Raw genomic sequence first — 22,686 nt, 5'->3', positions numbered from 1 at the left:
CGGATCCCTGCAGGCCTGCTCCCTGGGGTTTTCTGGGTGTCAGCTGACATCTGAACCTCTCCCTGTTCCTGCTGGAATAGGCTGAAACGAGTGCCTGCCTGCAGAGAGGACCTACTGCAGGCTCAAGGGCTGAGTGAGGAAGCTCACCTATCAAGGCAAAAATGCCGAGGGAAAACTACTTCAATACCAATAATCATTAGGAAGTTCGTAAGGGCGGGGGAAAGAAGTTTTTCTTGCTGGTGAGCTAAGCTCCCTTTGGAAGGCATGGATAACCAGTAGTATCAGGTATCCGTAAAAATATTTTAATACACTTTTTTTTTCTAAAGCTTCATTAATTTGCTCTTGCAAAAGTAATTTACTTTTTCATATGCAGATAGAATAAACATGTCTTCTCTTGTGTTTCCACAGTCTCAACATGTTTACTGCTTTGATTTTGGTTGTCAGCATTTTTTTAAAATGCTATGTTAACTTTTTACCAAATTCCGCTAGTTTAAGTAAAATATATTATTTTCCCCCTCTTTCCTAATGGTGCAGGTTTTGTGTTTTTTTTTTTTTTTTTTTTTTTTTTTTTTTTTTTTTTTTCTGTGTTGGCACAATTGGTGGAACTTAACAAAATTTTCAGGAGGATTTTTAGTTGTTTCTTGTAAGATGCTTTTCTCCTTTTTTTGGCTGAAGCTGTTGATGTGCATCATTGTCTTGTCAGCATCTTCCTTCTTGTGTTTTTCCTAGAAATTTTGGTCATCTGCTACTTCTTATTCCTTTCCTTTCAATTCTTCCTCTTTTTTTTTGTTTTTAACTATTGGACTTGGTTGCTTGTCTGCAGTCTCTGTGTTCCAGTTGAGAAGCTTTTTCTGCAGCTCCTTTTTGAAGATTTATAGGGATTGTATGTGGGTAGGAGAGGTACTCAGATAATTTTTATTTTTCAGCATTTGAATCTGTTAAATACGGGAATTTTGGTGTTTGAGATCTTGTGAAGCCCTTCAGAAGAAACCAGATTTGTTCCTAAGAGGAGAAAAAAAGCTCTTGGTCTCCTCTTTCCTTTTAATACAAACTTATTTTATGATTCACGAAATTAGTTGGCATTCATCCTAATAGGAGTGGATTGCTTTCATGAGATACTAAAGAGTGATTTTAATAACTTTTCTTTATGGCTTTTGTAATGATGCTGGGGGCTGGCTTCTTCCTTTGGGCTGTGCCAGCTCTGAGCCCAGCAAGAGGACCTGGTGGGAAGTTTTCCCAAGAAATACTTTGGGAGCTCTTTGTGACAAATGCTGTTTGGAACTAAATGCATTTTTAAAACTCTGTCGCAGAGGTGTGTAAACATTCTTTTGAAGATTAAAACAAGGGTGGCTGTTAAAAGTTTATTTATGCTGCAAGTGGAAAGATTATTAAACATGGAAGGGACTACAGCAGAGAAAAAAATGTGCACATTATGCACATTTATCAGCATTATTATGGCCCCCAGGTAGTGGGTCATATGCTGCATATAATCTTGCCTTTCTTTTCACATGCTTTCTGTCTAGTTAAATCAATAAGTTTCTTTGAGTAGGGGAGAGGGAGAATTTTCTTACCCTGGTGGGAAACGTTATAATATGGGTTATTACAGTTATTGATTCATTAGGAGGCAGAAGGCTGATCCTTCTGTGAGAGAGAATGGATTTCTAATGCACTGATATTTACTTGTAGGAAATACTGCTTCCTCCACATCCTTAGAAAGCTGAAAGAAGCGGTGAACACCTTTTCCCTCTGTTTTTTCTTTACTGTTCTACATATGCCATGTCCAGTTTATACAGCTGTTTCTGGCAAGCAACCAATGCTATTTTCATGATGATGTAGCTTACAGGGAAAGAAAAACACCTGTTATGTAAAAGCAGAACATTCAAACCACTTTTAAATTTTTATTATGGGAAAAAGACTGGGACTTCAGAGGGGTTGTTTTTTTCTGGGTGTGTATAAAAATACCTTCCAAACATGTGCTTACTCTGTGTGTGTGTGTACCTCAGTTTGTATATGTTTGAAAGTTGTTACTGGATGTAGCTGGGGCAACTGACATGAAAACTGCGGCAGAAAAAGATCAATCAAGATAAGTGTGTTGGATTAGATGCCTTAATTATTTTACAGTTAAGTCAGTTTTAAAACAAATAAAGGCTTAAGGTGTTATTTACTCTGACATTTTTTGTTGCGCAGGAAGTTGAGTATGCTCTAGCTGTGCTGTCTTGACTACTCAGTAACCACTTGATAAATACATTCTTGTTGGTCTTCTTGGAAGAGGGACTGATTTTTCAGGGTATTTGGGCAAAGTTTTAACTCAAATATTTCTTTCTGCCAGGTAGTTCTCAGTGTGTAGGAAACAGTTTTATTCACCTCCTTGGTACAGGAGAGCCTGATTTGCAAATTTTTGCATTGCATGTCAGACTCGATGAGCTCAACAGGTTTTTTTGTGTGTGTGTGCTGCTGCTGCAGACTTAATGTGCAGGTCCTGTGGGGAGGACAGGAATTTCGTGTTGTTATTGTTGGGGTTTTTGTTTGTTTGTTTTGGTTTTGATGCTTGTTTGTTTGTTTTTGTCCAGGTGAAATTCTTTTTTAGTGAGGGAAAGATAATTTTGGATGAGTTTCCTCCTCACTAGTAGTTGAGAGGACTTGATGAACTCCATATAAGTGGGACCCCTTCATTTGCATGCAGATCGTGCTACCAGACATTGTGAAGTGGCAACAAACATCTAGATGTATATTCTTACAGGAGCTGCACTTGATACTGTCTAGAGCTATTCTAAAATGAAACTTCTCAATAAATTGCTTAGGTGGGTTGGCCCATTTCTAGTTCTAACAAAAGCCCAGCATTCTAAAAAATGCAGAATTAAGCAGTTGCATAAAAAAAAAAGAAGACTGGAAATAAGAAAGGACTATGAAGGAATTTTCTTCTTTTAAATACAGTGGCATTTGAACATGTTGTATACCAACAGGCAGTTTAAGCTAATCCTCTCTATCAAATTTTATTTCTGCCTTAGGGAAGGTGGCAAAATCTTTTGGAAATACTTCGAGCAATGTAAAAAGTTGCCTCTCTGCTTGCCTCAGTCCCTCCTGCTGCATTGAAGGGTGACGGACAGTAGCAGTAGTTCGAGTAGATCCTTCAGCACTGCAGGAAGGTGTGGGCTCTCCTAGGCTTTCATTAGGGACTTTTATTTGAGTGTGCCTACTGTGTCCAGGTTCAAAAAGAATTAGTCTTCTAAAAGAAGAGATTAGGCTGGCGAAGCCCTGGCTGGCTGAAATGTGCTGTTTATGTTGATGGTGGCACATTCTGATTTGGAGGGCATGTTCTCACTGGGGGCTGATGGCCAATGCTGCACTGCTTGTGCTTGCTTTCCAGTTGCACAGCAGCAGCTTGCCCAGAGGAAAAAGAAACGCTTCGAGTGTTGTCTCGTTTATCTTTTTAGCTATGATTGCAGTTGTATTGGTATCACAAGATTTAACTTTTGATATTTGTGGAAAATATGAATAAAGCAATTGTGTTCTTGAGTACTGCTACTGGTGCTATGGCAGCGTTGAGTCATAGCAGTTCAGATATTTTATGTAAAATATGTTTGTGCTCAGTGTATGGCGTCAGTTCTGTTTCCAAGTATCGAGACAATGGTGCAATTGAGACTGGTTTGTATCACACTTGAACCAACTGATATTTTCAATTTCTGCTATCAGTGCAACATTGGCGGTGTCTGATTAAAAGTATCTCCACTGTTGCACAGACCTAAGGCAGCCCTGTAACATTTTTTTTTCAGTGGTTAGTAACTAAGTTCTACAAGGGCAGAATTGGATCATTGTAGCGTTTGCCTTCCACTAAAACTCTCTCAAGCTTGGAACCAACCTTTGGCCTTTCAGGCTGGACCTGTGCAGGACTGAGGTTTCATGTTGGGCAAAGGCTGTGTTGGCTCAGCTGAATGCCCTTGGTGTGTGATGGGCCAAAATTCCTGAGCTCTGAAATACGTGTTTTAATCGAGAACGGTCGTGATTTCTTTTGGTGTTAAACTGCATCTCTGGTTGCTGCCCCAGACCTGGGTGTTTGTGCAGTTTGTGTTCAGAGCTGCCTCTGTCTTTGTGTGAGGAAATGATTTCTACGGCATTCGTTACCTGGAACACCTCGGTGCTCTCTCCCTTCTGTGGGTCACAGATCTGCTCACAGAGCTGGTTTTGAGGTGGCCAGAGGGTGGGATTCCCTGGGCTTGTATTTCTGGACGCTTCACACTCTCTGTGGATATGTTTTCCTTTATAAATTGCATGAAACCTCAATTGCCAGTGCTTTGTTATTAATTGTACAGCTGGAGTGAGGGAATTCCTCAGGGTGAACAGGTCATGGGGTATGAAAGTACTTGCATCAGTACAGCTTGTTCAGCTACATATCCAAAACAAACAATAACATAGAGGTGCTGCTACTACTGGTAATAAACTTAGATCTGTGTGGAAAGGGAGGGCAACTAATTCAGCTTTGTATTTACTAAATATCTTGAGAAGTTGGCTGGCACCTAATATAAAAAGAGGAATTGTTTTACCTGGAAAAAATGGCCGTTGGTATGCTCACAGTGTTTCCAAAGTGATGCGTAATGTAAACAAAACATTTCATGAGTGCCACTGCTCAAATTGTGCATTTTCTGGAAGTTGCTGAGCGTTTAGAAAGCCTCCCTCCCTCGATGCCCAGCTGCGCTGCAAGAAGGATGTGAGTTTTGGAACTGGTTTTCGCCCATGGAGGCCTGAAAGAAGTCGGAAAACAAGTTTTCTTGGGTTACAGTTTAACTCTGTTATTAGGTGGCTGCCAGCTGGCTGGGCTTTGCCCGCGGGGAATTTACTACACCAAGACCAGCATGGTGATTGCACTGCTCGGGGCAGGTGGAAGGGGCTGGGTATTTTGCAGGCAAATGAAGGGAGCAGTTTGGCAATTCCTCCTGAGCTTCCCTGCGGTGGCCTTATTAACCAGTTACTTTGCCACACAGCCCCCTCACTCAGTCATGTGGAAATGTCACGGTATAGTTAATTATTAATGGTGGGCAGGCCTGGAACAGCCTGTGCTGCTCCAGGTTGTCACAGTCTGCCAAATCGGTCGTGTTCCTGAGTTTGCCTAGAACTGCCCCAGGAGGCTGGAGATGTCATCTTGAGAAGTAGAGAGCGTTGTTGCACTTAGGTGAACGTTAGCAAGATGTTAACCAAAGGTGCCTCGTTTGGCTGAGACACATCTGTGTGGCTCTGTTGCTCAGTGTCTGCAGAGAGAAGCTTGTGGCGGGACAAGCTGAAGTGCCTCCTGTTTACTGACATTACTTTGTGAAACTATATTTGTTGATTTATTTAAAGGAATAAACAATGAATTTACTTAGTTGAAATACGTTTGCGTCATTACTTTGTTCATATGTTTTGCAGAAGCCCGGAATTCACAGTCTTGACTCCAGTCAGAAGTCACATGTTTTGTATAGTTTCATGTTTAATAAGCCAAGTTTTCCCAGTTCTCTCTGCTTCGAACCGAGAAGACTCATTCCTTTGAAGGAAGCCTGTCTAGGGGTGGTAACAGTTGGTAGGTGTTCTGGAGCAGCCTTTCTTTTGCACATTCCCTGCAGTGTTTACTAGCAGTGAGGTGGGATGCAGCAACCTCCAGTTGGAGAATACAATCTGGAGAACTCCAGGACCAAATTCAGCTTGCGTGTACCACTGCCCAGGAGCAGTCACTGTGCTGGAGTGAAGTTGTTACACTCTCCTCGCACTTGGGGAAGGAGAAGAGGACTTCAATGGTCAACTGCTCTGAGACTAAAACTGAAAGTCGAGTGGGAAGTTACTCGGGTAGCCAGAGGCTGCCTGTGGCACTGTCGCCTGGAAATTGCACTTTTCAGTCCTTTTGATGCTTTTGCTTACCCTGCTTTGGTTTACATCCTGGAGGGGTCTTGTAGTGCCTACATTTGGTTTTTATTTTAAATTAAATTTAACTGGAAGATGTGCACCAGCTGCTTATGTGTGTTCAGGCTCAAATAACCTTCCTGAAAGGAGCACAGAGGATTTCCTCTCCTTTAGCACTGGTGGTTTGCCTCTACATATCCCTTTATTATTCTGCTGCTGGGCTTGTTCATGTAGGTGTAGTCTGACCAGCTTCAGTTTGTATGAGGAAGCAGGAACAGTCTCATTAAGAAGTATGCAGAAAGATGTATGAACTCAGTGAGATGTTTTTTGACGGGGGGGGAAAGAAAGATCTACTCTCTGCTAGGTGAGAATGTGCTGTGTTTTATTTTCTTTTGCTGGGAGTTCTGGTTTTTAAAAGAAGGGCAACAAAAAACCTGCAACACAACAACTCTTTATTCTTTCAGGTGTAGCTACCCATAGGATTGAATTGTAATACAAATATCTCAAAATAGTTAAAAAAAAAAAAAAAAAAAAAGCTTTGGAACCTCACAAACAAATCAACCCAGTAAGAAAAAACAGAACCAAGAAACCAAACCATCCCCAACCACAAAAAACCCACAACCCCAAACGAACAAAAAACCTCTTATAGCACAGTAGTTCTGCTGTAGCAGAGGGTATTGTGGTATTTTCCCTTTCTCTTCAAGGTTTGTTGTGCAGCTCTGCTGTCTGTGGGGGTTTGTTTTCATCTGGGTGGGGGGAAATCAGTTCTGTTTATCAACTTTGCTTGTCAAAGCAAAGGCCTCCAACAGCTGGTTGTGTTGGATAGTTCCGTGCTGTTCTGATGGATTTCATTGCATGTATGCTGGGTAGAGTGTGCCTCTGTCTGAAATGCCTTCTGAGCACTGTCAGTGTGTGGCAGAGGTCTTTGGGCAGTCTCAGGTGTAGGATGCTACTGGGTCTTATGTGCCTGTTTCACAGGAACACCTTATTCACTGGTTATGTGAAGATACTGTAGCTTCTCCAAATGACACTGGTGTCTAGAAGTGTATGTTTAGAAAAAGACAAGCAAAATGATGGGAGTAATGAAGAAGTGTTTATGGGAAGATAAAAAATTAGATGATTGAACAGGTCCTTTTTTTGTGTGTGTGTGTGCGGAGTAAAATTTTATTTTCTTAGTTCAGTCTGTCATGATTGTATCAATGGCTGTTCTTCCAGGGTATGTTATCTGTTACATTTAGTGTTCAATTATCTTTTTTTTTAAGGGGTTTTTATTTTTTTGAGTTGCTAAAAATGTTCTTGCAATAACTCAGTAAACACTTCTTATCTGCGAACAGAGCTGTTACTGTGGTCAGAGTTCAGGGTCATGGAGTTAGGCCTGTTAGAAACACTCTAACCCCAAAAGATGACAGTCTAGTTCTTTCTATCCAACTGAAATTAATGTTGAAGAGAAATCTGGGACTGTGTTCCACCAGACCTCCTGGACTGGTTTGAACAGCACGAGCTATAGAAAATTTACACTTTTTAAATGCCAGTGGTCCTCACAGGCTCAGGTGAGGATTTGAGTGGGCCTCTGGTCCCTCTGGTTCTCCCTCATGCTGGACTGTTGTCCTATCTTCTGAAAACATCCTTCATTTCAGTGGAGCTTTTTCAAAGTAGTTATCATCTAGTGCCCTCAACTTTGGTGACATACTTACACAGGCGAATGCCTTCTCCAGAAGTTAAGTGGAGCAGGATTTTTGCTGTTAGGTCACAGCAGATCCAGGACAAATGGACCTGCTGGGGCTGCTGCAGCTGGACCAGATTCTCACCTGTGAGCCAGGTGTCCCCACTCCCTCCTGCCTGAAAGTGCATGGGAGCTGTTTCTGCCCAGGGGCTTTGTGGTGTGGCTGTGCCTCTGGACCTGCCCAGCATTTAGATTTGTCTGTGAGTCAGGAAAGTGATTCTGGTCATCTGAACCCCCCCTCCCCATCAGCAAACTGAGATAACACACTAGTGTGTGTGCTTGAGGAGTTTCTTTGCTTTTGAAGTGTAAATGTTTTTTGTGTTTGAATATTTTGCTTGTTTCATGCGTGTGCGTGTCAAAAAGTGAGTATTTTTTGGTGGGAACCTCGAAAAGGTTTTAAGAAGAAAACCCCCAAGCATTATTTTGATATTTTAGTGTCTTTGGTAGATGTGGTATTTGAGTCATCCCAGAACTGGAGGAGTGGTAAGGTGCTGATAGAAGGTTTGGCATGGCCTGAACTGTGCAGGTGCCGCTGGAAGCTCCAGAGAGGCTTCGATGTGCGTGTTCTCTGGGGCAGTCAGTGAGGGCTGGTTTTTGGATATCTAAATAATATGATCAGGGCAAGTGATTTATTTAAATATAATTGCGATAGAAAAGGCAGTAGGATCTCATAGTCAATAATAACGCTTATGCACCTTGTAATGGGGCATGTTGCTTAGGAGAGAAGTCAAGAGCTTGGGGAGTTTTTTTCCTGTGTTTTGTATTAGTATTAAATCCTTGGTGAGGAGCAGGAGGCCAGTGGCAGTCCCATCATGTTTGGTGGAGGGAGAGCCCAGCTGCTGGCTGTTTCCTGGCTGTCTCCAGCTTTCTACATCATCTGGCCCTGAGAAAGCAGCTTTGGGAAGGAGAGGGCTTTGAAGTTTTCTTCTGCAGCTGGGACAAAACTCATTAGAGGATTCTAAACTGAGGTGTTGGTATGATTATTTTAATTGCTCTTAAGATATCTAAGTGTTCATTTGCATAAATCAAATCACAGCTTCAGAATAATTATGCTGTGGTTTTGGTTAGTTTCCATTTGATCAGAGTCACTGCAATGTCTAGCTCAAGTTTTATGTGACTCATCTGCAATTTAAATACTTATTACCAGAATTTTCATGTGCTTGGTATGATTAAGTGATCTAATTAAGGTATTATTGGTATTGAATTTGTCTCTGGGAACTGATCAGACTGGTATAAACCATAACTTCCCTGAAACCTTGTAGTTACACTGGGGTCCATCCAGAGCTTTTTTCTTGGTATTTAGCTTAACTACATGACAGACAAGTTTTAGGCTGGTGTTTGACGGGTCTGGAAGGGGGGGACACTGGGTCAGTGCATAAAGGACACCTGGAAGGTAAACTCAGTGCCTTTTACCCCCGTGACTCTGTCACTGATACACGAATTTCTGCACTGCGGTAGAAAGAACTCAGGGAAAGCACCTGCCTTTCGTGAATGGATTAGGTTACTGTACATCGTAAGTTACTGGAAGGTTGTCGTTGTTTATATGTACATACCCATGTCCCTTAAGTTATTTTGAGCCCCATCACATGGCTTGATCACTTTCATTTTCATCCCTGTGAAATTCTTTGGTCTGTGGCAGTTGTGACATTTGTCTGTTCTTGGAAGCCTGATGGTGTTAACAATGAGTAGGTTGGATACCTTGTGTAACAGGTAACATTGACTCACAATTAAGAACTTCTGAGTTATTTTATGTCATCATTGCTAAACATCTGAATCGGTTTTTCAGTTGTGTTACTGAACGTTGTGCTACTTTTGTGTGTAGAAATGGTGGGAGGTTTTAAATGAAAGTTGAGTTTAATAGCACAACGGCAGGACCCCTGCTTGAAAAATGACATGTAGTGCTCTGCTGCAGCCTGTCTCAGTCCTGTGCAACCAGCTAAAGCACTTAACTGCAGCAACCTGCTGCTGCTAAAGTCCTCCTGTGGGCACTGGTAAAGTGTGAGGGCCTTGTTCTGGCCAAAGAAGCTGAATAGAAAAGAACTTTAGAGCAGCTCATTTGGAGAGCATGATTGTGTCCTGTTTTTTCTTTTAGAAGTAGCAGCTGCTGGGAAGCTTGGAAATGTGCACAATTTTCACTTGCTTTTTCTTTTTCTCTCCCCCTGTAGGTATGGCCTCACAAGTCTTGGTCTATCCACCATATGTTTATCAAACCCAGTCAAGTGCCTTTTGTAGTGTGAAGAAACTCAAACTAGAACCAAGCAGTTGCGTGTACCACGAAAGAACCTACCCGCAAATCTATGTGAATGGTAAAAACTTTGGAATTTCTCCCCACAGGGTTAGTACTTTCTTTCAGACTAAAAACCCATTTGATAGACCTCGAGGACAGAGCTTTTGGTTGCAGTCAAATGCTGTTGCTTTAAAAAATACTGCAGGTGCTACAAAAGCGTTGGCAGCGTGGGCGCAGCAACCTCGGCTGGAGGCCCGTGGGGCTGGGACGCAGGGAAGCCGGTCGGATATCCTGGAAGGAGCCCAGCGATGTGGATTGAAGCGTAAGAGCGAGGAGCTGGATAACCAGGGCAGCACCATGCAGATCGTTGATGAGCTGTCCATGCTGCCTGCAATGCTGCAGACCAGCGTGGGCAACCCGGTGGCGATGGTGACCACGGCCGCGGCCTCCAAGCAGAGCGGTACCAGCGGGGATGGAGATTATCAGCTCGTGCAGCACGAGGTGTTGTGCTCGGTGAAAAACACCTACGAGGTTCTTGATTTCCTGGGACGAGGGACCTTTGGGCAGGTAGTCAAGTGCTGGAAACGGGGAACGAATGAGATTGTGGCAATCAAAATCTTGAAGAATCATCCTTCGTACGTGCGCCAAGGGCAAATAGAAGTGAGCATCTTAGCGAGACTGAGCACTGAAAATGCTGACGAGTTTAACTTTGTGAGAGCCTACGAGTGCTTTCAGCATCGTAACCATACTTGTCTGGTTTTTGAGATGTTGGAACAGAATTTGTACGACTTCCTGAAACAAAACAAATTCAGCCCTCTGCAACTGAAAGTAATAAGGCCTATTCTGCAACAGGTGGCCACTGCACTGAAAAAACTAAAAAGTCTGGGTTTAATCCATGCTGACCTCAAACCAGAGAACATTATGTTGGTGGATCCCGTTCGGCAGCCTTACCGGGTCAAAGTCATAGACTTTGGGTCTGCCAGCCATGTATCAAAGACTATTTGTTCAACTTATTTGCAATCTCGGTATTACAGGTAGGTGTCTTTCGCTTTGGTTTTTTGCCTGTTATGGAACAAGGTTTTGGCACTTCTTAAAGTTAATGGCTTAAATAATTACTCCTCCAGGTAACTAGTAAGAATAATTTGGAAACGATAAAACCGCCTAGGAATGTGAAAATTATGTAGTCGGTTGCCATTTGGAATGTGAATACTTGCTTTGAATGCTTTTATAGCGTTGTCTTTTCCCTGGAAGTATGTTTTGTGTTGCTCTCTGAAGTCATCGCTTACTGTTATTTCGAGACCTCTGAGATTGTTCAAAAGGAAAAGAAAAAAAATTATCTTTCATTTGCTTGTTTAGGATGTTTTTCCAGCCTTCCTAATATGATGGATTTTTTTTCCTGTAAGCAGCTGGACAGTGTACTGGAAGTGCCATGTTTCTACATCCTGTTGCCAAAGATTATGTAAATGCCTCTGTTTTTCTCCAGCACTTGTAAATATTTTCCCTAGTTCTTAGAAACTCCATTCTGACTGAGTGCCTTCAGCAGCTGTGGAGTTCAGTAAACTTCTGGAGTTAGGGAGTGATAGGATGCTTAAATATTTGGGGTGTTAGCAGAAGAGCATTTAAAGTGATACATGGTTGCATTCTGCTTTTACCTGAAAATGAATGTATGTTTTTGATAGTTTAGTTGGGTTATTTTTTAAAGTTTTCTATGAATAGTTACTCAATGTGCCTGACATTTAAAAATTATCAGTATTTAGTCCTTTTGTTTTCCATATAAGCTAAATTTGTCTTGATTGAAGATCTTTTTCAGTTCTGCTTTGCATCATTAGCAGTAGTAGGTGCTGTGTATTGCCTGTCTGCCGATTCAGTAAGAAACTAGTAAACCAGGACAATGAGTACTTTGAAGAAAATTTTCAATATTTTGCAGCTATTCGTGCTAGAAACGGAAACGTGTGCAGTGCAGTTCTAGGCTTGATGGAATTAGTGATTGGAGTTCATGCCAGAGGAATCTATTTTTTGACTGTAGCTTGTAAACAAGAATGCTTCATGTACAGTGCTCACATAAAATATTCTGTTCATCACCTGCATTCTCTATTACTTAATTGCAAACTGCAGCAGAAGATTTAAAAACGACACTGAAGTTCATCAGCAGAAAACTAAATTGGGAAACGATACGGATTGATGCACGTCCACATTATGCAAAAATAAATACAAGAGGGAATAAAAAATGAAATCACTTGAGGGTTCATTTTGGTGTAAAAGCTGTACACTACTGAAGATACTGTGGTTTTGGGCCTCTCAGGACAAATCAGTCCAGGCCTGCAAAGATGGCAGGAATTCTGAGAGGCTCTAGACAAGTGCGAAGGTCTTACCTTCAGCTGGATCATAATCCAGCAGATACTCAACATGCATGGTCTGAGAATGATTCTCAGGTTTCCCTGCGTATTTTGGCTTTTTTATTTGTTGAAGCAGTTACAGATTGTTGTGAGCTATTGCCGTTTTTCTCTTCTCTATCCCCAAGAACTGACAGAGGGTAGGCTGTGCACAGCCAGGCTGGCTGGTCTGTTGTAGTACTTCAGCCTCAACTAACTACTTTCAGCATTTTTTTTTTTTTTTCTATTTCAGATGGCTCAGTAGACAAGACATTGTTCTTTTTTAGTTGCCTACATAAAAATGTATTAGCTGTAGTTCTGTTTTACTTGGCTTGATGTTGCTTTGCACCTCTCGATAGGATTCTGATGTGCTCATGGGGTTGGGCAGGTCCATTGCTGGCTACTACAGTGTGCAACTCCTTGGCACTTTGGATGCCTGTATCATCCTCGAATGTGAGTGGGGTTCCCTGTGGATGTTTAATCAAAAATATCATGCCCCAAGAATAGGATTCGTGGGTGCATATACTTGTCTTGCCTCAGTGATGTTGAATGATATGGACTCATTATGGCATGTGCCCCTAAAATTTCCTAGTTAGTAAGTTATGCTGAAGTGCTTTGTAAATATTCAGGCTTCAGTAGATCAGATTCTTTATATCTATGGTTTTATAATCCTTCTATAAAGTAGCATCCAAGTCCATAATGTTGGAAAAGCAAAAGGACCTAAAAAGAAGAAAAATTATTAGGGTCCATCTACTTGATTTTTTTAAAATATATAAATATTGGTTGAGATAATTTTCAAAAAAAAAGGCAAAACAAACAACTATACTTCAAAATTATTTGCAACAAAAGTTTTTACTTCTGAACAGGTTTTCAGCATGCTAGATTTCCTCATGGATGCGTAGCTCTCTACCAGTTGTGTAATTCAAACTAACTATGTGTAGCCTGGCAGTTCCTCCAAAGTTCTTTTTTTTTTCCTTTGGAAGCACCAGACTCTAGTGTAAATAATATCAGAAAATATGGATTTGATTCAAAAGGTTTTAAAATAGATCGTGCTGGGGAAACTTGACGCGAGAAGTCTTACAGAAGAATGAGAAAGGCCTTCAGAGAATATCTTGTATTGAGATGGCATTTATTTTAAGAGAGTTTGTGCTTTTTGTCAATCAAATAAGGAGCAGTTCTATATAAAATATAACTGTACTTAAATGCTTTTTGTATTAGAAGAGCCTGGGAGTGATAGTGCAGGTTTGACCTGTTTGACTATGACGTGTTGAAACAAGTTTTACAAAGCTGAATAAAGAAAAAGGTTGTTTGGTGGTGGGAGTTTTTGTTTTTGGGTTTTTGTTTGTTTTTTTATTTTTTCCCCAGTCTGATCATTACTTCTGTTTTTTTTTTTTGTTCATGGGACCATAGTGACATAATGGTCATGAGAATGAAGAATGCCCCAAAGTCCAGAGTTAGGGTGTTTATTTTGAATTCTAGTGTCACTGTTTTGCATCTGTAAGAGGAAGTGACTAATGAGTTGGAAAAATGAGTAATAAGAGGATTAGGACTTAAGGAGGGAGAACATCATGTAGCCAGGTGAATGGATAATGGGCTGACTTACTGTTCTGCCTGTTACAGAAGGAGAGGTGACCTCATGATGACTGTTGGAGATATTAGGGTACTTTTGTATGAGGAGAGATCCTAAACAAATGAGACTAACTGAATTTTAAAAGGGTGTAAGCAAGCAGAAGAATGGAGACAGACTATATGGAGTGATAATGACTTGATGTTTTCCTGTTTCAGCTTTGTCAAGCAAAGAAAAAATAAGAAAATGGTTAAAAGACGTATGAAAAATAAATGTTGACATTTTGTTACCTTTTGAAAGCTCCTGTTTCTTATATTGCTAGAAATTGTCCAATATGGGTATGAATAAATACTAGCTACGATACAGTGTCTGAAGTCACAGATGATTTTTTATTTGTTTTAAGGATCAGATGTTATTCCCAATGCTTTTTCCCTGAAAGGCAGTGTCTGTGCTTACATGTTCTTTTTATGCTGGTCTGGATTTTAATAGCTGTGGACTAGAGAGATCTGGTATTTGAAGCCCTTTTCTGCTTCTGGCCTCACACGTTAAGACTGCTGACCTTTTATGAGTGATCTAAGGAGGTAAATAACTAAGCAGTGTGTACATTTTCAAAAGAAAATACCCGTACGTACAGCGTAGGTGACCAAGCTTTTGTCATGTTTGGAAATGGCATGCGAAGCGTGTTGCTGTCCTTTTGGTCAGCTGTGCCCCAGTTGACCCAAATCATGAAAAGGGGAGTGTTGGCATCCCAAATGGAAAGTAGTGCAGGCTGTGGAGGAGGATAACTGCAACATCTGTTTCTAAGTCTGGTCTCTTGTGCTCATCTGGCGAGGCAGAACGTTTTCCCAGGGCATGGTGTTTCTCTCTGGAAGTAATTTTCCCTTGTTTTGCCTCTTTCCTGAGGTGAGATGCATTTGGGAAAGCACCTATGAGAAGAGAGGCTTCAAAATGGCTGTCTGCAATTAGCAGTAGAGGAGTGAAATGGTCAAGGTGGTGCTGCCCATCTGCTTCAGGATGCCAGGTTACCTTCCTTTCTGTTGCCATGGGAAGCAGTGGCCTTCTCAGCAAATTGCATTCAGAGGTACCTCTTCAGGAAATTACTGCTTAATTTTTTTTCAAGGGGAATCACCTTTGTATTGATCTAATTTGGGTTGTCTTCCTAAGGGGATTTTGAAAATGAGTCTTGAGTAAACCTTACCAAACTCATCATTCATAAAATCCCTGTAATATGGTCGATCTGACAGTAGCCATTGCAGGCGTAGGAGTGAATGTGCTACTTCATTGCAGGCTCCTGCAGCCACAGCCCCCAAAGGGAGTTGAACAGTGGCTCATCATCAGCCCCTGTAGCTGCCTCCATGGTTATTTCACCTCCTGTCTCCAAAGAAAACATCGTCATCTTTGTGCTGTGTCAGATTATATTGCTGGTAGAGTGCAGCTGGAAGCTTGACTGAAAATGTGTTTGGAGGATAAGCACTTGGTTTCCCGTCCAGAGGATGTTCCTTTTAGGCATCCAGGGGTCTGCAGGCCAACTGTTGCTTAGCCTAGCCAAATTCACTGGGAAAACCAAGTGAGTGGGAAGCAATATGACTGATCTCCAGATTAAACTGGGCCCCAGCTGGACCCCATAGGCTGGTGGGCAGCTGCAGTGACGTGGCAGAATGGAAGGTGTCTGGTTAATAAGAGATGCTCGTAGCTCACAAACGTTTTTCTGTTCGACTGGTGACAGCAGTAAATTACGATCCTGGGTGTTCAGCAGTGCACTCATAAGGAAAAACAAGTGATGGGAGTAGATGCTCTCAGTGCAGTCACCCCATTCCAGAACTGGACAGTGATATTCTCCCTCCAGCCTTCCAGCTAAGGGTAGTCGCTAATCAACAGACTCGTTCCAGCCAAAATGCCAAATGTCAATAGTGTTGCAGCGGAGCTCAGAGAGATGGAAAAATTGCTGCTGGATGTGTTCCTGGTGGATGAGAGCAGGCTTTTCCCCCTTTCCTTCTCTTACCCTCCTCTCCCATGAAGATCAGAGAGGACTGAGGGAAAGTGATAGTTGTGTTCTGTGGTGACAACACTGTTTTCGTTTGCCCAGTCAGTTCTGCTGCAGCTCAAAGAGCGATTGGGTCTGATATGGGCTTTTCTCTTTTAAAGGGTTTTGGAAGGAGAGTAAAGTAGTTGAGCTGTGTGGTTTCATTACAACCCATGAGCTGGGCTCAGCGAAGGCTCTGTGCGTGCTCTGAGGCTGTTGCAGCAGGACAGCTTTTCATTTATGACTTCTGCAGCTTCATGCAAAGTTTCAGAACAAACCACCATCAGCTTATGCTGGTTTTTTTTTTCCCCCTCAAATTTATATGCATTTTACTTAATTTAATTTACTTGTTCTCCTTTCTAACAAGCATTCCTTCAAAATTAGAAAAAAAATTTCTCACGGCCATAAATTCCCAGAGAGTCTTGTTTTCTCCCTGGCCTTTGTAGCTTAGTTAGACGTGGTCCTTGTCACTCCAGGGACTCCTGAGAGCACAGGGCGACTCTCCCTGGAGTGGCTTTTGGAAACTGAATGTTTTCTCTCTGTAGGTTGGGGTTGTCAGCAGGATGGGTTGCTATGACTCAGTAACACAGCCATTGCATCTGAGTAACTCCACGGTTATCTTCCCCTAATACCAGGTCAGCATACAGCTTCTGTATGTTTGAAATAGCAGTTGAAAGCCTGTATACAAATAAATAGCTCTCTTAATACAGCTTTTCTTTAAAGCAGTGAGCCAGGGGAGAAGTTGTGCACTACTGACATCTCGGGAAGCAACTGCCTTTTCAAGTTCACCCATTGCTGTCGCGTACTTGAAGCTTCTAAATGAGCTTTATCTAGAGTGGGGCATCTTGAGGTTTTTTCTCCTTTCACAATGCCTAAAATTCTTGCTTGGTATTTATTCAGTTTTGGGGTTGATATGTTTAAGTGAGAAGCAAAGCTCTGTTAATCAATTGATTTTTCTGTCAGTTTGGGGAGTGCGGTGCGGGAACAAGCTAAAAATGCCTCAGTAAACAACTTACACTTCAACATGCTAGCAGATGTTATTCTATCACTTTGAACCGTGCATCACCGAAGTGTATTGGGATATCTTAAAATAGTCAGGGGTGGTGGCCAGAGACGGTAGACTTCTATAGATGGTGAGGCTGTTTCGCTGCTGCAGTGAAATAAGCCAGAAGTACATGCTGCTGAGGTCGTTTGCTTGCTCAAGGTCAGCCTGCTCAAAGTCAGCTGCTCTGCTGTGAGCATGGTTACTGTCAGTGGTATATGTAAGAGCGTCCTGATAATGTAAGGAATTGCTATTACAAGTGAATTGGGACACTTAACAGATTTTTTTTTTTCCCCTCTTTAAAGTTGCAGAGCCGCGACTGGTGGTTTATTTCCTTATCTGAGCAAACGGAACTTAATGTCAAGATAAGCTTTTGGGGCTTGTGTCTGTGAACAAATTGTTTTATTGATTTGGCAGGACTTTGTTTGCACTTTTTGCATACTGTTCATTAATTGTTTTATTAAATTCCCATTACCGTTACAAAGTATCCTCCAGGAATGGCAATCTTAGCTCATCATAATTTCATGTTTATGTAGGTGTTTGATAACAAATGTGTTTTCAATTCTGTCATTATTTTCTAGTCAACATATCGTGGTTATGTTATCTCTTATGTGATTGTGGTTATCTCTAATACCTTATTATTATCTGTTCATAGAAGCAGAAAACAAGAGTAGATTTTTTGGTAATGATGTGCGTTTTTGGTTTCATGTTTGGGATTTTTTTTTTTTTTAAATTCTGTATAAAAGTGTCGGGGTTACTGTATTTTGCAAGATTTTTTTTTTTTTTTTTTTTTAAATCCTCTCTGAAGATCCAGAGGAGAATCATGGGGATGGGAGTGGGTGAAATGGCATCCAGCCTTCATGCTGGGCTTTTTCCTGAGCTGGAGATTTTCTGTGTAACATAACCTGGGATAATGCCTGAAGCATTTGAAGGTACCACGTACCCACTGGAGATTTTAGTAATGTCAGCCCAGGTTTCGAGTTAGTCATGATGGCTGGAGCAACAACGTAAATCAGAGTTCAGGTGAGGGTTCTCTTAGTCTTTCGGTTGCTTCAGTTGAACAGAAGGGAAATTCTTTCCTGCTTTTCACAGCAAAAGAGCTCTTGGTTCTAGATAGATAGATAGATTTCATTTTTGCTGAGGTTGAACGATAGACCCGTTTGCCATGGCTAAAGTTTTGGGAAGCAGCTTTTATTTTTCACACATTAAAATAGATCTACTGAAATGTGATCTTTTTTTTTTTTTTTTTTTTTTCCACTGCACTGATATTTAAGTCACAAAGATCTGTTAATCGTACGTGAGTGTGGCTATATCAGATTTCTGGGTTGCAGAAAATATCGGTGGTAGCTGCAGTGCTGTGTTTGTAAATATTGTGACAAATTGCTCCCACTGGGCCTCTTTTGCAAATATGGCTGTGCATTCCTGCTGTAAGAGCAGGCAGTACTAGGTCTGAATCAATGTGATGGAAAGACAAGCCTCTGCACCAGCCCCTGTCTCTTGCACCTGGCATCCTTGGCTTCAAGGGAGAGGTGTTTTGTGGGTGGGGGCTCCTTCTGCATCCACGGCTCCCACCAGGAGTGAAGAGGATGGAGCAGATGTGTTGGAAGTCTGTCGACTGGAAAATGAAGCAGGTTGAGCAAGAGCAGATCGATACATGAGCGTGTTCGGGACATTTAACGCTCACATGGAGTCAGACCAAAAGCAGCAATAAAATACTAGGGAGTTAAAAAATGAAACACTGACGAGAGAGAAGAAACCTTTTGTGAATCCAGGCTCTGATTAGAAAGTGGTAGAGGTGTCTGAGATAAAAATAAATATTTGGGATGTAATTAAGTATAGTAAAGTCTTAAGGTATGAAAAGAAGTCGCCTGAAATGTTTGGACTGTTAAATTTTTTACTGTATGTTTGAAGATCCTTGGTCCTACAGTGCTAGCTAATGTTTTCAAGGTTTTTTTTTTTTTGTTTGGACTGTTAAGAAAATAGCTTCTAACAAGTGAAATGGGGTTAGAGGGCTGGGAGAAACAAGCCAAAAGCATTTCACAGGAAAGATTTTCAAGCAGGTGCATTTTGAGACTATGATCTTACCTTAAGAACATTTTCCCCTTTGTGAATACCAAGGATATTTCAGTTGTCCTAAAATGTTTAAACCACCCAATACTTCGTGAGGAAATCTTTCACAAGAGTGCACTTTATTGTTTCAAGTGTAGTGCACAAAATACAAAATTTTTTAGTGTTGAAGATTCAAAATTAATGTGAATTACAAATGTCTTTTAATTGTCCACAATTGAGTCTAGGAATTGAATTGAAACAGATTTTATGATTATTTTTGTTACTTTCTCTTAATAAAACTTAATTCTCTGATAACTTTCAAACATGTGCATTTCATGGCTCCTTTGAAAAACTGCCAGCATCACCTCACTTATGTGCAAGGCTTTTGTATAAATATGACACTATATGAAGCTTTTAAACTGCATGTTACTGTTGTGTTAGCAGGTGAAAAACTGTTGGGGTGTGCTGTAGGTCATAGATCAGCAATAGCGCTTGATACTTGCCAAAAAGCTATGATGGCAAAAGCCATGTTCACACTAATAGTATTTGGATGTTGTTCTCGTTGCCTTTTTTTTTTGGAACCCCAGTTAATACTTAAATTTTTGAGCTCCTGATTTTCTTGCTCTTTCACTGCTTGCCATGCAGTCAAGATCTAGGAGTGTTTTTTAATATAAATTATGCTGTATGTGTACACATATTTTGTTGAGTGGCTTTAATATCTTGAAGTATTCTTCAAGAATACAAAGTCTCCCCTGAACCTCTTCTCCAGGCTAAACACCCCCAGCTTTCTCAGCTGCTCCTCATAGGATTTATGTTCCAGATCATTCAACAGCTTTGTTGGCTTTCTCTGAACACACTCCACTATCATGCTGGCTCAGCATTGCGTGGAGATGCAGCTGCTTTTGGACACTTCACCTCTCTGGAAAGTAGCTAGAAGTAGAGCAGAGGGCTTCAGCATTTTCGGTAACAAGAGCTGGGAAGTAGAACAGGAGGATATAATTTGTAGATTATATGGTTTGGCTTCTGACTACTTTGGTTTTCATATGGCCTTGAATTATTTCAATGATTTCCAGTAAGAAAGTGTTCTTAAGTTGAAAGCCACTCTGTGCACACAGAGTAGCTGGGACAGCTCTGGAGTTGATGTTTGTCTGACTGTGCTGTTAACTTCTGCAGAGACAGACACTAAAAAAAAATGGGGTGCTTAACTGATTCTCAAGTTTATTTCTGCTGGTTTTAACTGGTCTCTTGGCCCTGCCATGCACCGTGAGTCTGCTCTCACTGAGTTGACAGTGATCTGGTTTTTTCTGACCAACACCATTTACGTCCCTAGTGTTGTCTCTATGTAATTTTCCTGTTTGGTGTAGTGTTTAATATAGACAACAATTGTTTTTTTTAACTGCTAAAAGCCTACAAAAAACCCCAAACAAACAAGTTAAGAAACTGATATTTAACAAGGGAAAAACCCTGCAACCCTGCAGGGTATTACATAGCGGGCTAATTAGGAATTAGCCTGTGTCATTAGTGCCCCAGTACTCCACCCTGCCCGCAGAATGACTGTCCCACAGGGATGGTTGCTGGTGGAATGGTGCCATGTGCCATTTGGGATATTCAATTTGTAGCCATGTAGTTGCCTTCCTGAAAGAGCAGCTTCACGATTGCCTAAGACAAATTAGCACTCGTTTTGTTCCACTTAATCTCTACACACCACTTCGTCTGAGGTTATGATTATTAGGCTCCTATGTATATAAAGCACCTTTTCTTCTTCGTGGGTCTGTCTGTAGCATCATTATTAGACTGTGTACAAATATCATCAAATGACTCCCCACTGACTGTTCTAACATAGGGGTATCTGATATAAAATTAAAAGAGAAACCCCCAAACTTAGTCTAATGTTTAATTTACTGAATTGGATGGAGGTCATGCCCATACACAATTTCCTGTTTTGCAGGTATTTTTTAACACTTCAGCGTTTTCATTCTGTGTATCCAGAGGACTGAGCTTATGTGAGACCACTGACTCTCTCTTGCAGGCTTGTATGAAATTTTGCCAATGAAATACCCCTTCAACCACTTTGTTAACCAATGTATATAGGTCACATTCCCCCAAGATACAGAATCTGGATCCATGTAACCGTGTCAAAGAAGGTGGTGTTACATGAATGTGGAATGCCAAATGCATAACGACAACCTCAGCTCCCTCTCCTTTACCGACACTACGAAAATTCTAAAAGAAGTAAATCACTTTATAATTCGTGCTCTTCTCTCTCAAGAGCTGCAATTTCCTAGTTTTAGCATGGTCCTTGTTTTGGGTTTCCATCTGTTTCTGGTGGTGGGTGCCAGGCTGAGGGTGCTCAGGGGAGCCAGGGACTGTGTGACAAAATGCGTAGCTCTTGGGAAGCTTGTTAATTTGTTAATTTGTGGTTGCTGAAGTATGGCAGAAAGCTGCTCTACTTGGTGGCGTGGCGGTGGTTTATTTGTACATCCCACCACTTTGTATTGCACACATGCATGCTCTCAGTCCTTCGTGGTGATGAGTTGCATTGTTTTTATATTTTAAAAATGTATGAAACTGGATGGAACAACTCGTTTCTCCTTGCTGTTGTGCTTCAATTTTAACTTTGTATTTTATGGTTAGAAAGATATTTTCAAACATTTTTCCTTTTTTTTTTTTTTTTTTCTTGTGGCTGTGCCTTAAGAGACAGTTCTTTCCTTTGTGAGACAAGCTTAACATTTTGTGAAGCATGTGATTTACATGCTTTGAGGTAAAAGGCAGTACACAGCTTAGCGTGTTTTAGCAAATTAAAAAGTACAAGTGGTTTAGTGGCAATCATTGGAGTGGATTCATTTTGCAGTTTTTAAGTTACAGTGACGTAGCTTAATTTTTCTTCTGCATGAGACAGTGTCCATTTAGTTCCTCTTAAAGATTCTTCAAATGTTTAGAGTTTTTCATGAGGGACCAGTTCCAGATAAATTTCTGAACTTTCTCTGTGCATCGTACCTCTAACTTTCCAGTGGCTGAGCTGCGAGGACAAACAAAAGCCCCTGTTTTGTAAATGGACTGTGATCAGCTTGTTGGAGGGGGCATTTGGTGGCCTGCACTTGCACTTCTGAAATGGGAAGTGCAGGAAACTCCTGCAATAAGAGATCTGATGTTTGCTGGATGGGTGTAATCTAGTGGGGATTTTTGGAAAGACTTCAGAGCTGACCTCTGAGCTTTTTTTGTCTGACTGATTAATGTGCATAAAGTGTGCCTTTGTCTCAGTACCACTGAACCTTCAAGTACTTCAGCCCAAATCTGACAGGAGATGAAAATCCCCAAGGTGCCAGTGCCAGAGGTACAAGCAGCAGCTGCAGAGTAGAGGGAAGATTCAAACTGGTGATTCCTGCGGGGTGAAAAGGAAGAAGTTGCTAGTTGTCCTTGCTGGTTTGCAGTCGCTATTTGGGAAGTCAGTGCGTGCATAGCTGTGGACTAACTCAATAATGCATGTGTTGCCTTTGTATGCTATAGAAAACAAAACAGAGATTGGAGTTGTTCATTGTTGTCTGGGAAGAGTAGTAGTGCAAATTTGAAGAAACAGCAGCAGCAAAGTATAATTAAGTCCAGTGGTTGTTGATAGGTTTGTTTACATTTGTGTGGCATGACAGCAGATTCTCTTCCTCAGCAGAAATGTGGCACAAGTGTGAAAAGCTTCCTGACTTCTGAAGTGGAAATAGTTTCCTGATGTTGACTAAGAGCCTGTGTGCCTAATTCTCTCTCCAGCTCATTGCTCAACGCTTGCTTCTCATGGCACTACCACTGCAAGAGGAACAAAAAAC

At 41.3% G+C, this 22,686-nt stretch overlaps 1 protein-coding gene across 7 annotated transcripts in view; it reads left to right on the top strand.

Annotated features, from left to right (window-relative positions):
* Positions 1–22,686, top strand: part of HIPK3 (homeodomain interacting protein kinase 3) — a 67,302-nt gene that overhangs the window by 5,647 nt on the left and 38,969 nt on the right. For 5 of the 7 annotated variants that reach the window (XM_066187232.1, XM_066187231.1, XM_066187230.1 and 2 more), the window contains exon 2: positions 9,757–10,852. In XM_066187232.1, coding sequence (XP_066043329.1) covers positions 9,759–10,852 — 1,094 coding nt within the window. In that variant the 5' untranslated portion in view covers positions 9,757–9,758. Of the gene's footprint in view, positions 1–9,281; positions 9,302–9,756; positions 10,853–22,686 lie in introns of those variants that run through there. The other 2 variants (XM_066187229.1, XM_066187234.1) reach the window with 2 other exon arrangements.

Source organism: Chamaea fasciata, unplaced genomic scaffold, assembly GCF_029207755.1.
Source record: "Chamaea fasciata isolate MVZ Bird 193981 ecotype frontalis unplaced genomic scaffold, bChaFas1.0.hap1 SCAF_7, whole genome shotgun sequence".
Lineage (NCBI taxonomy): Eukaryota > Metazoa > Chordata > Aves > Passeriformes > Sylviidae > Chamaea > Chamaea fasciata.
This window is presented reverse-complemented; position numbering and strand designations above follow the sequence as displayed.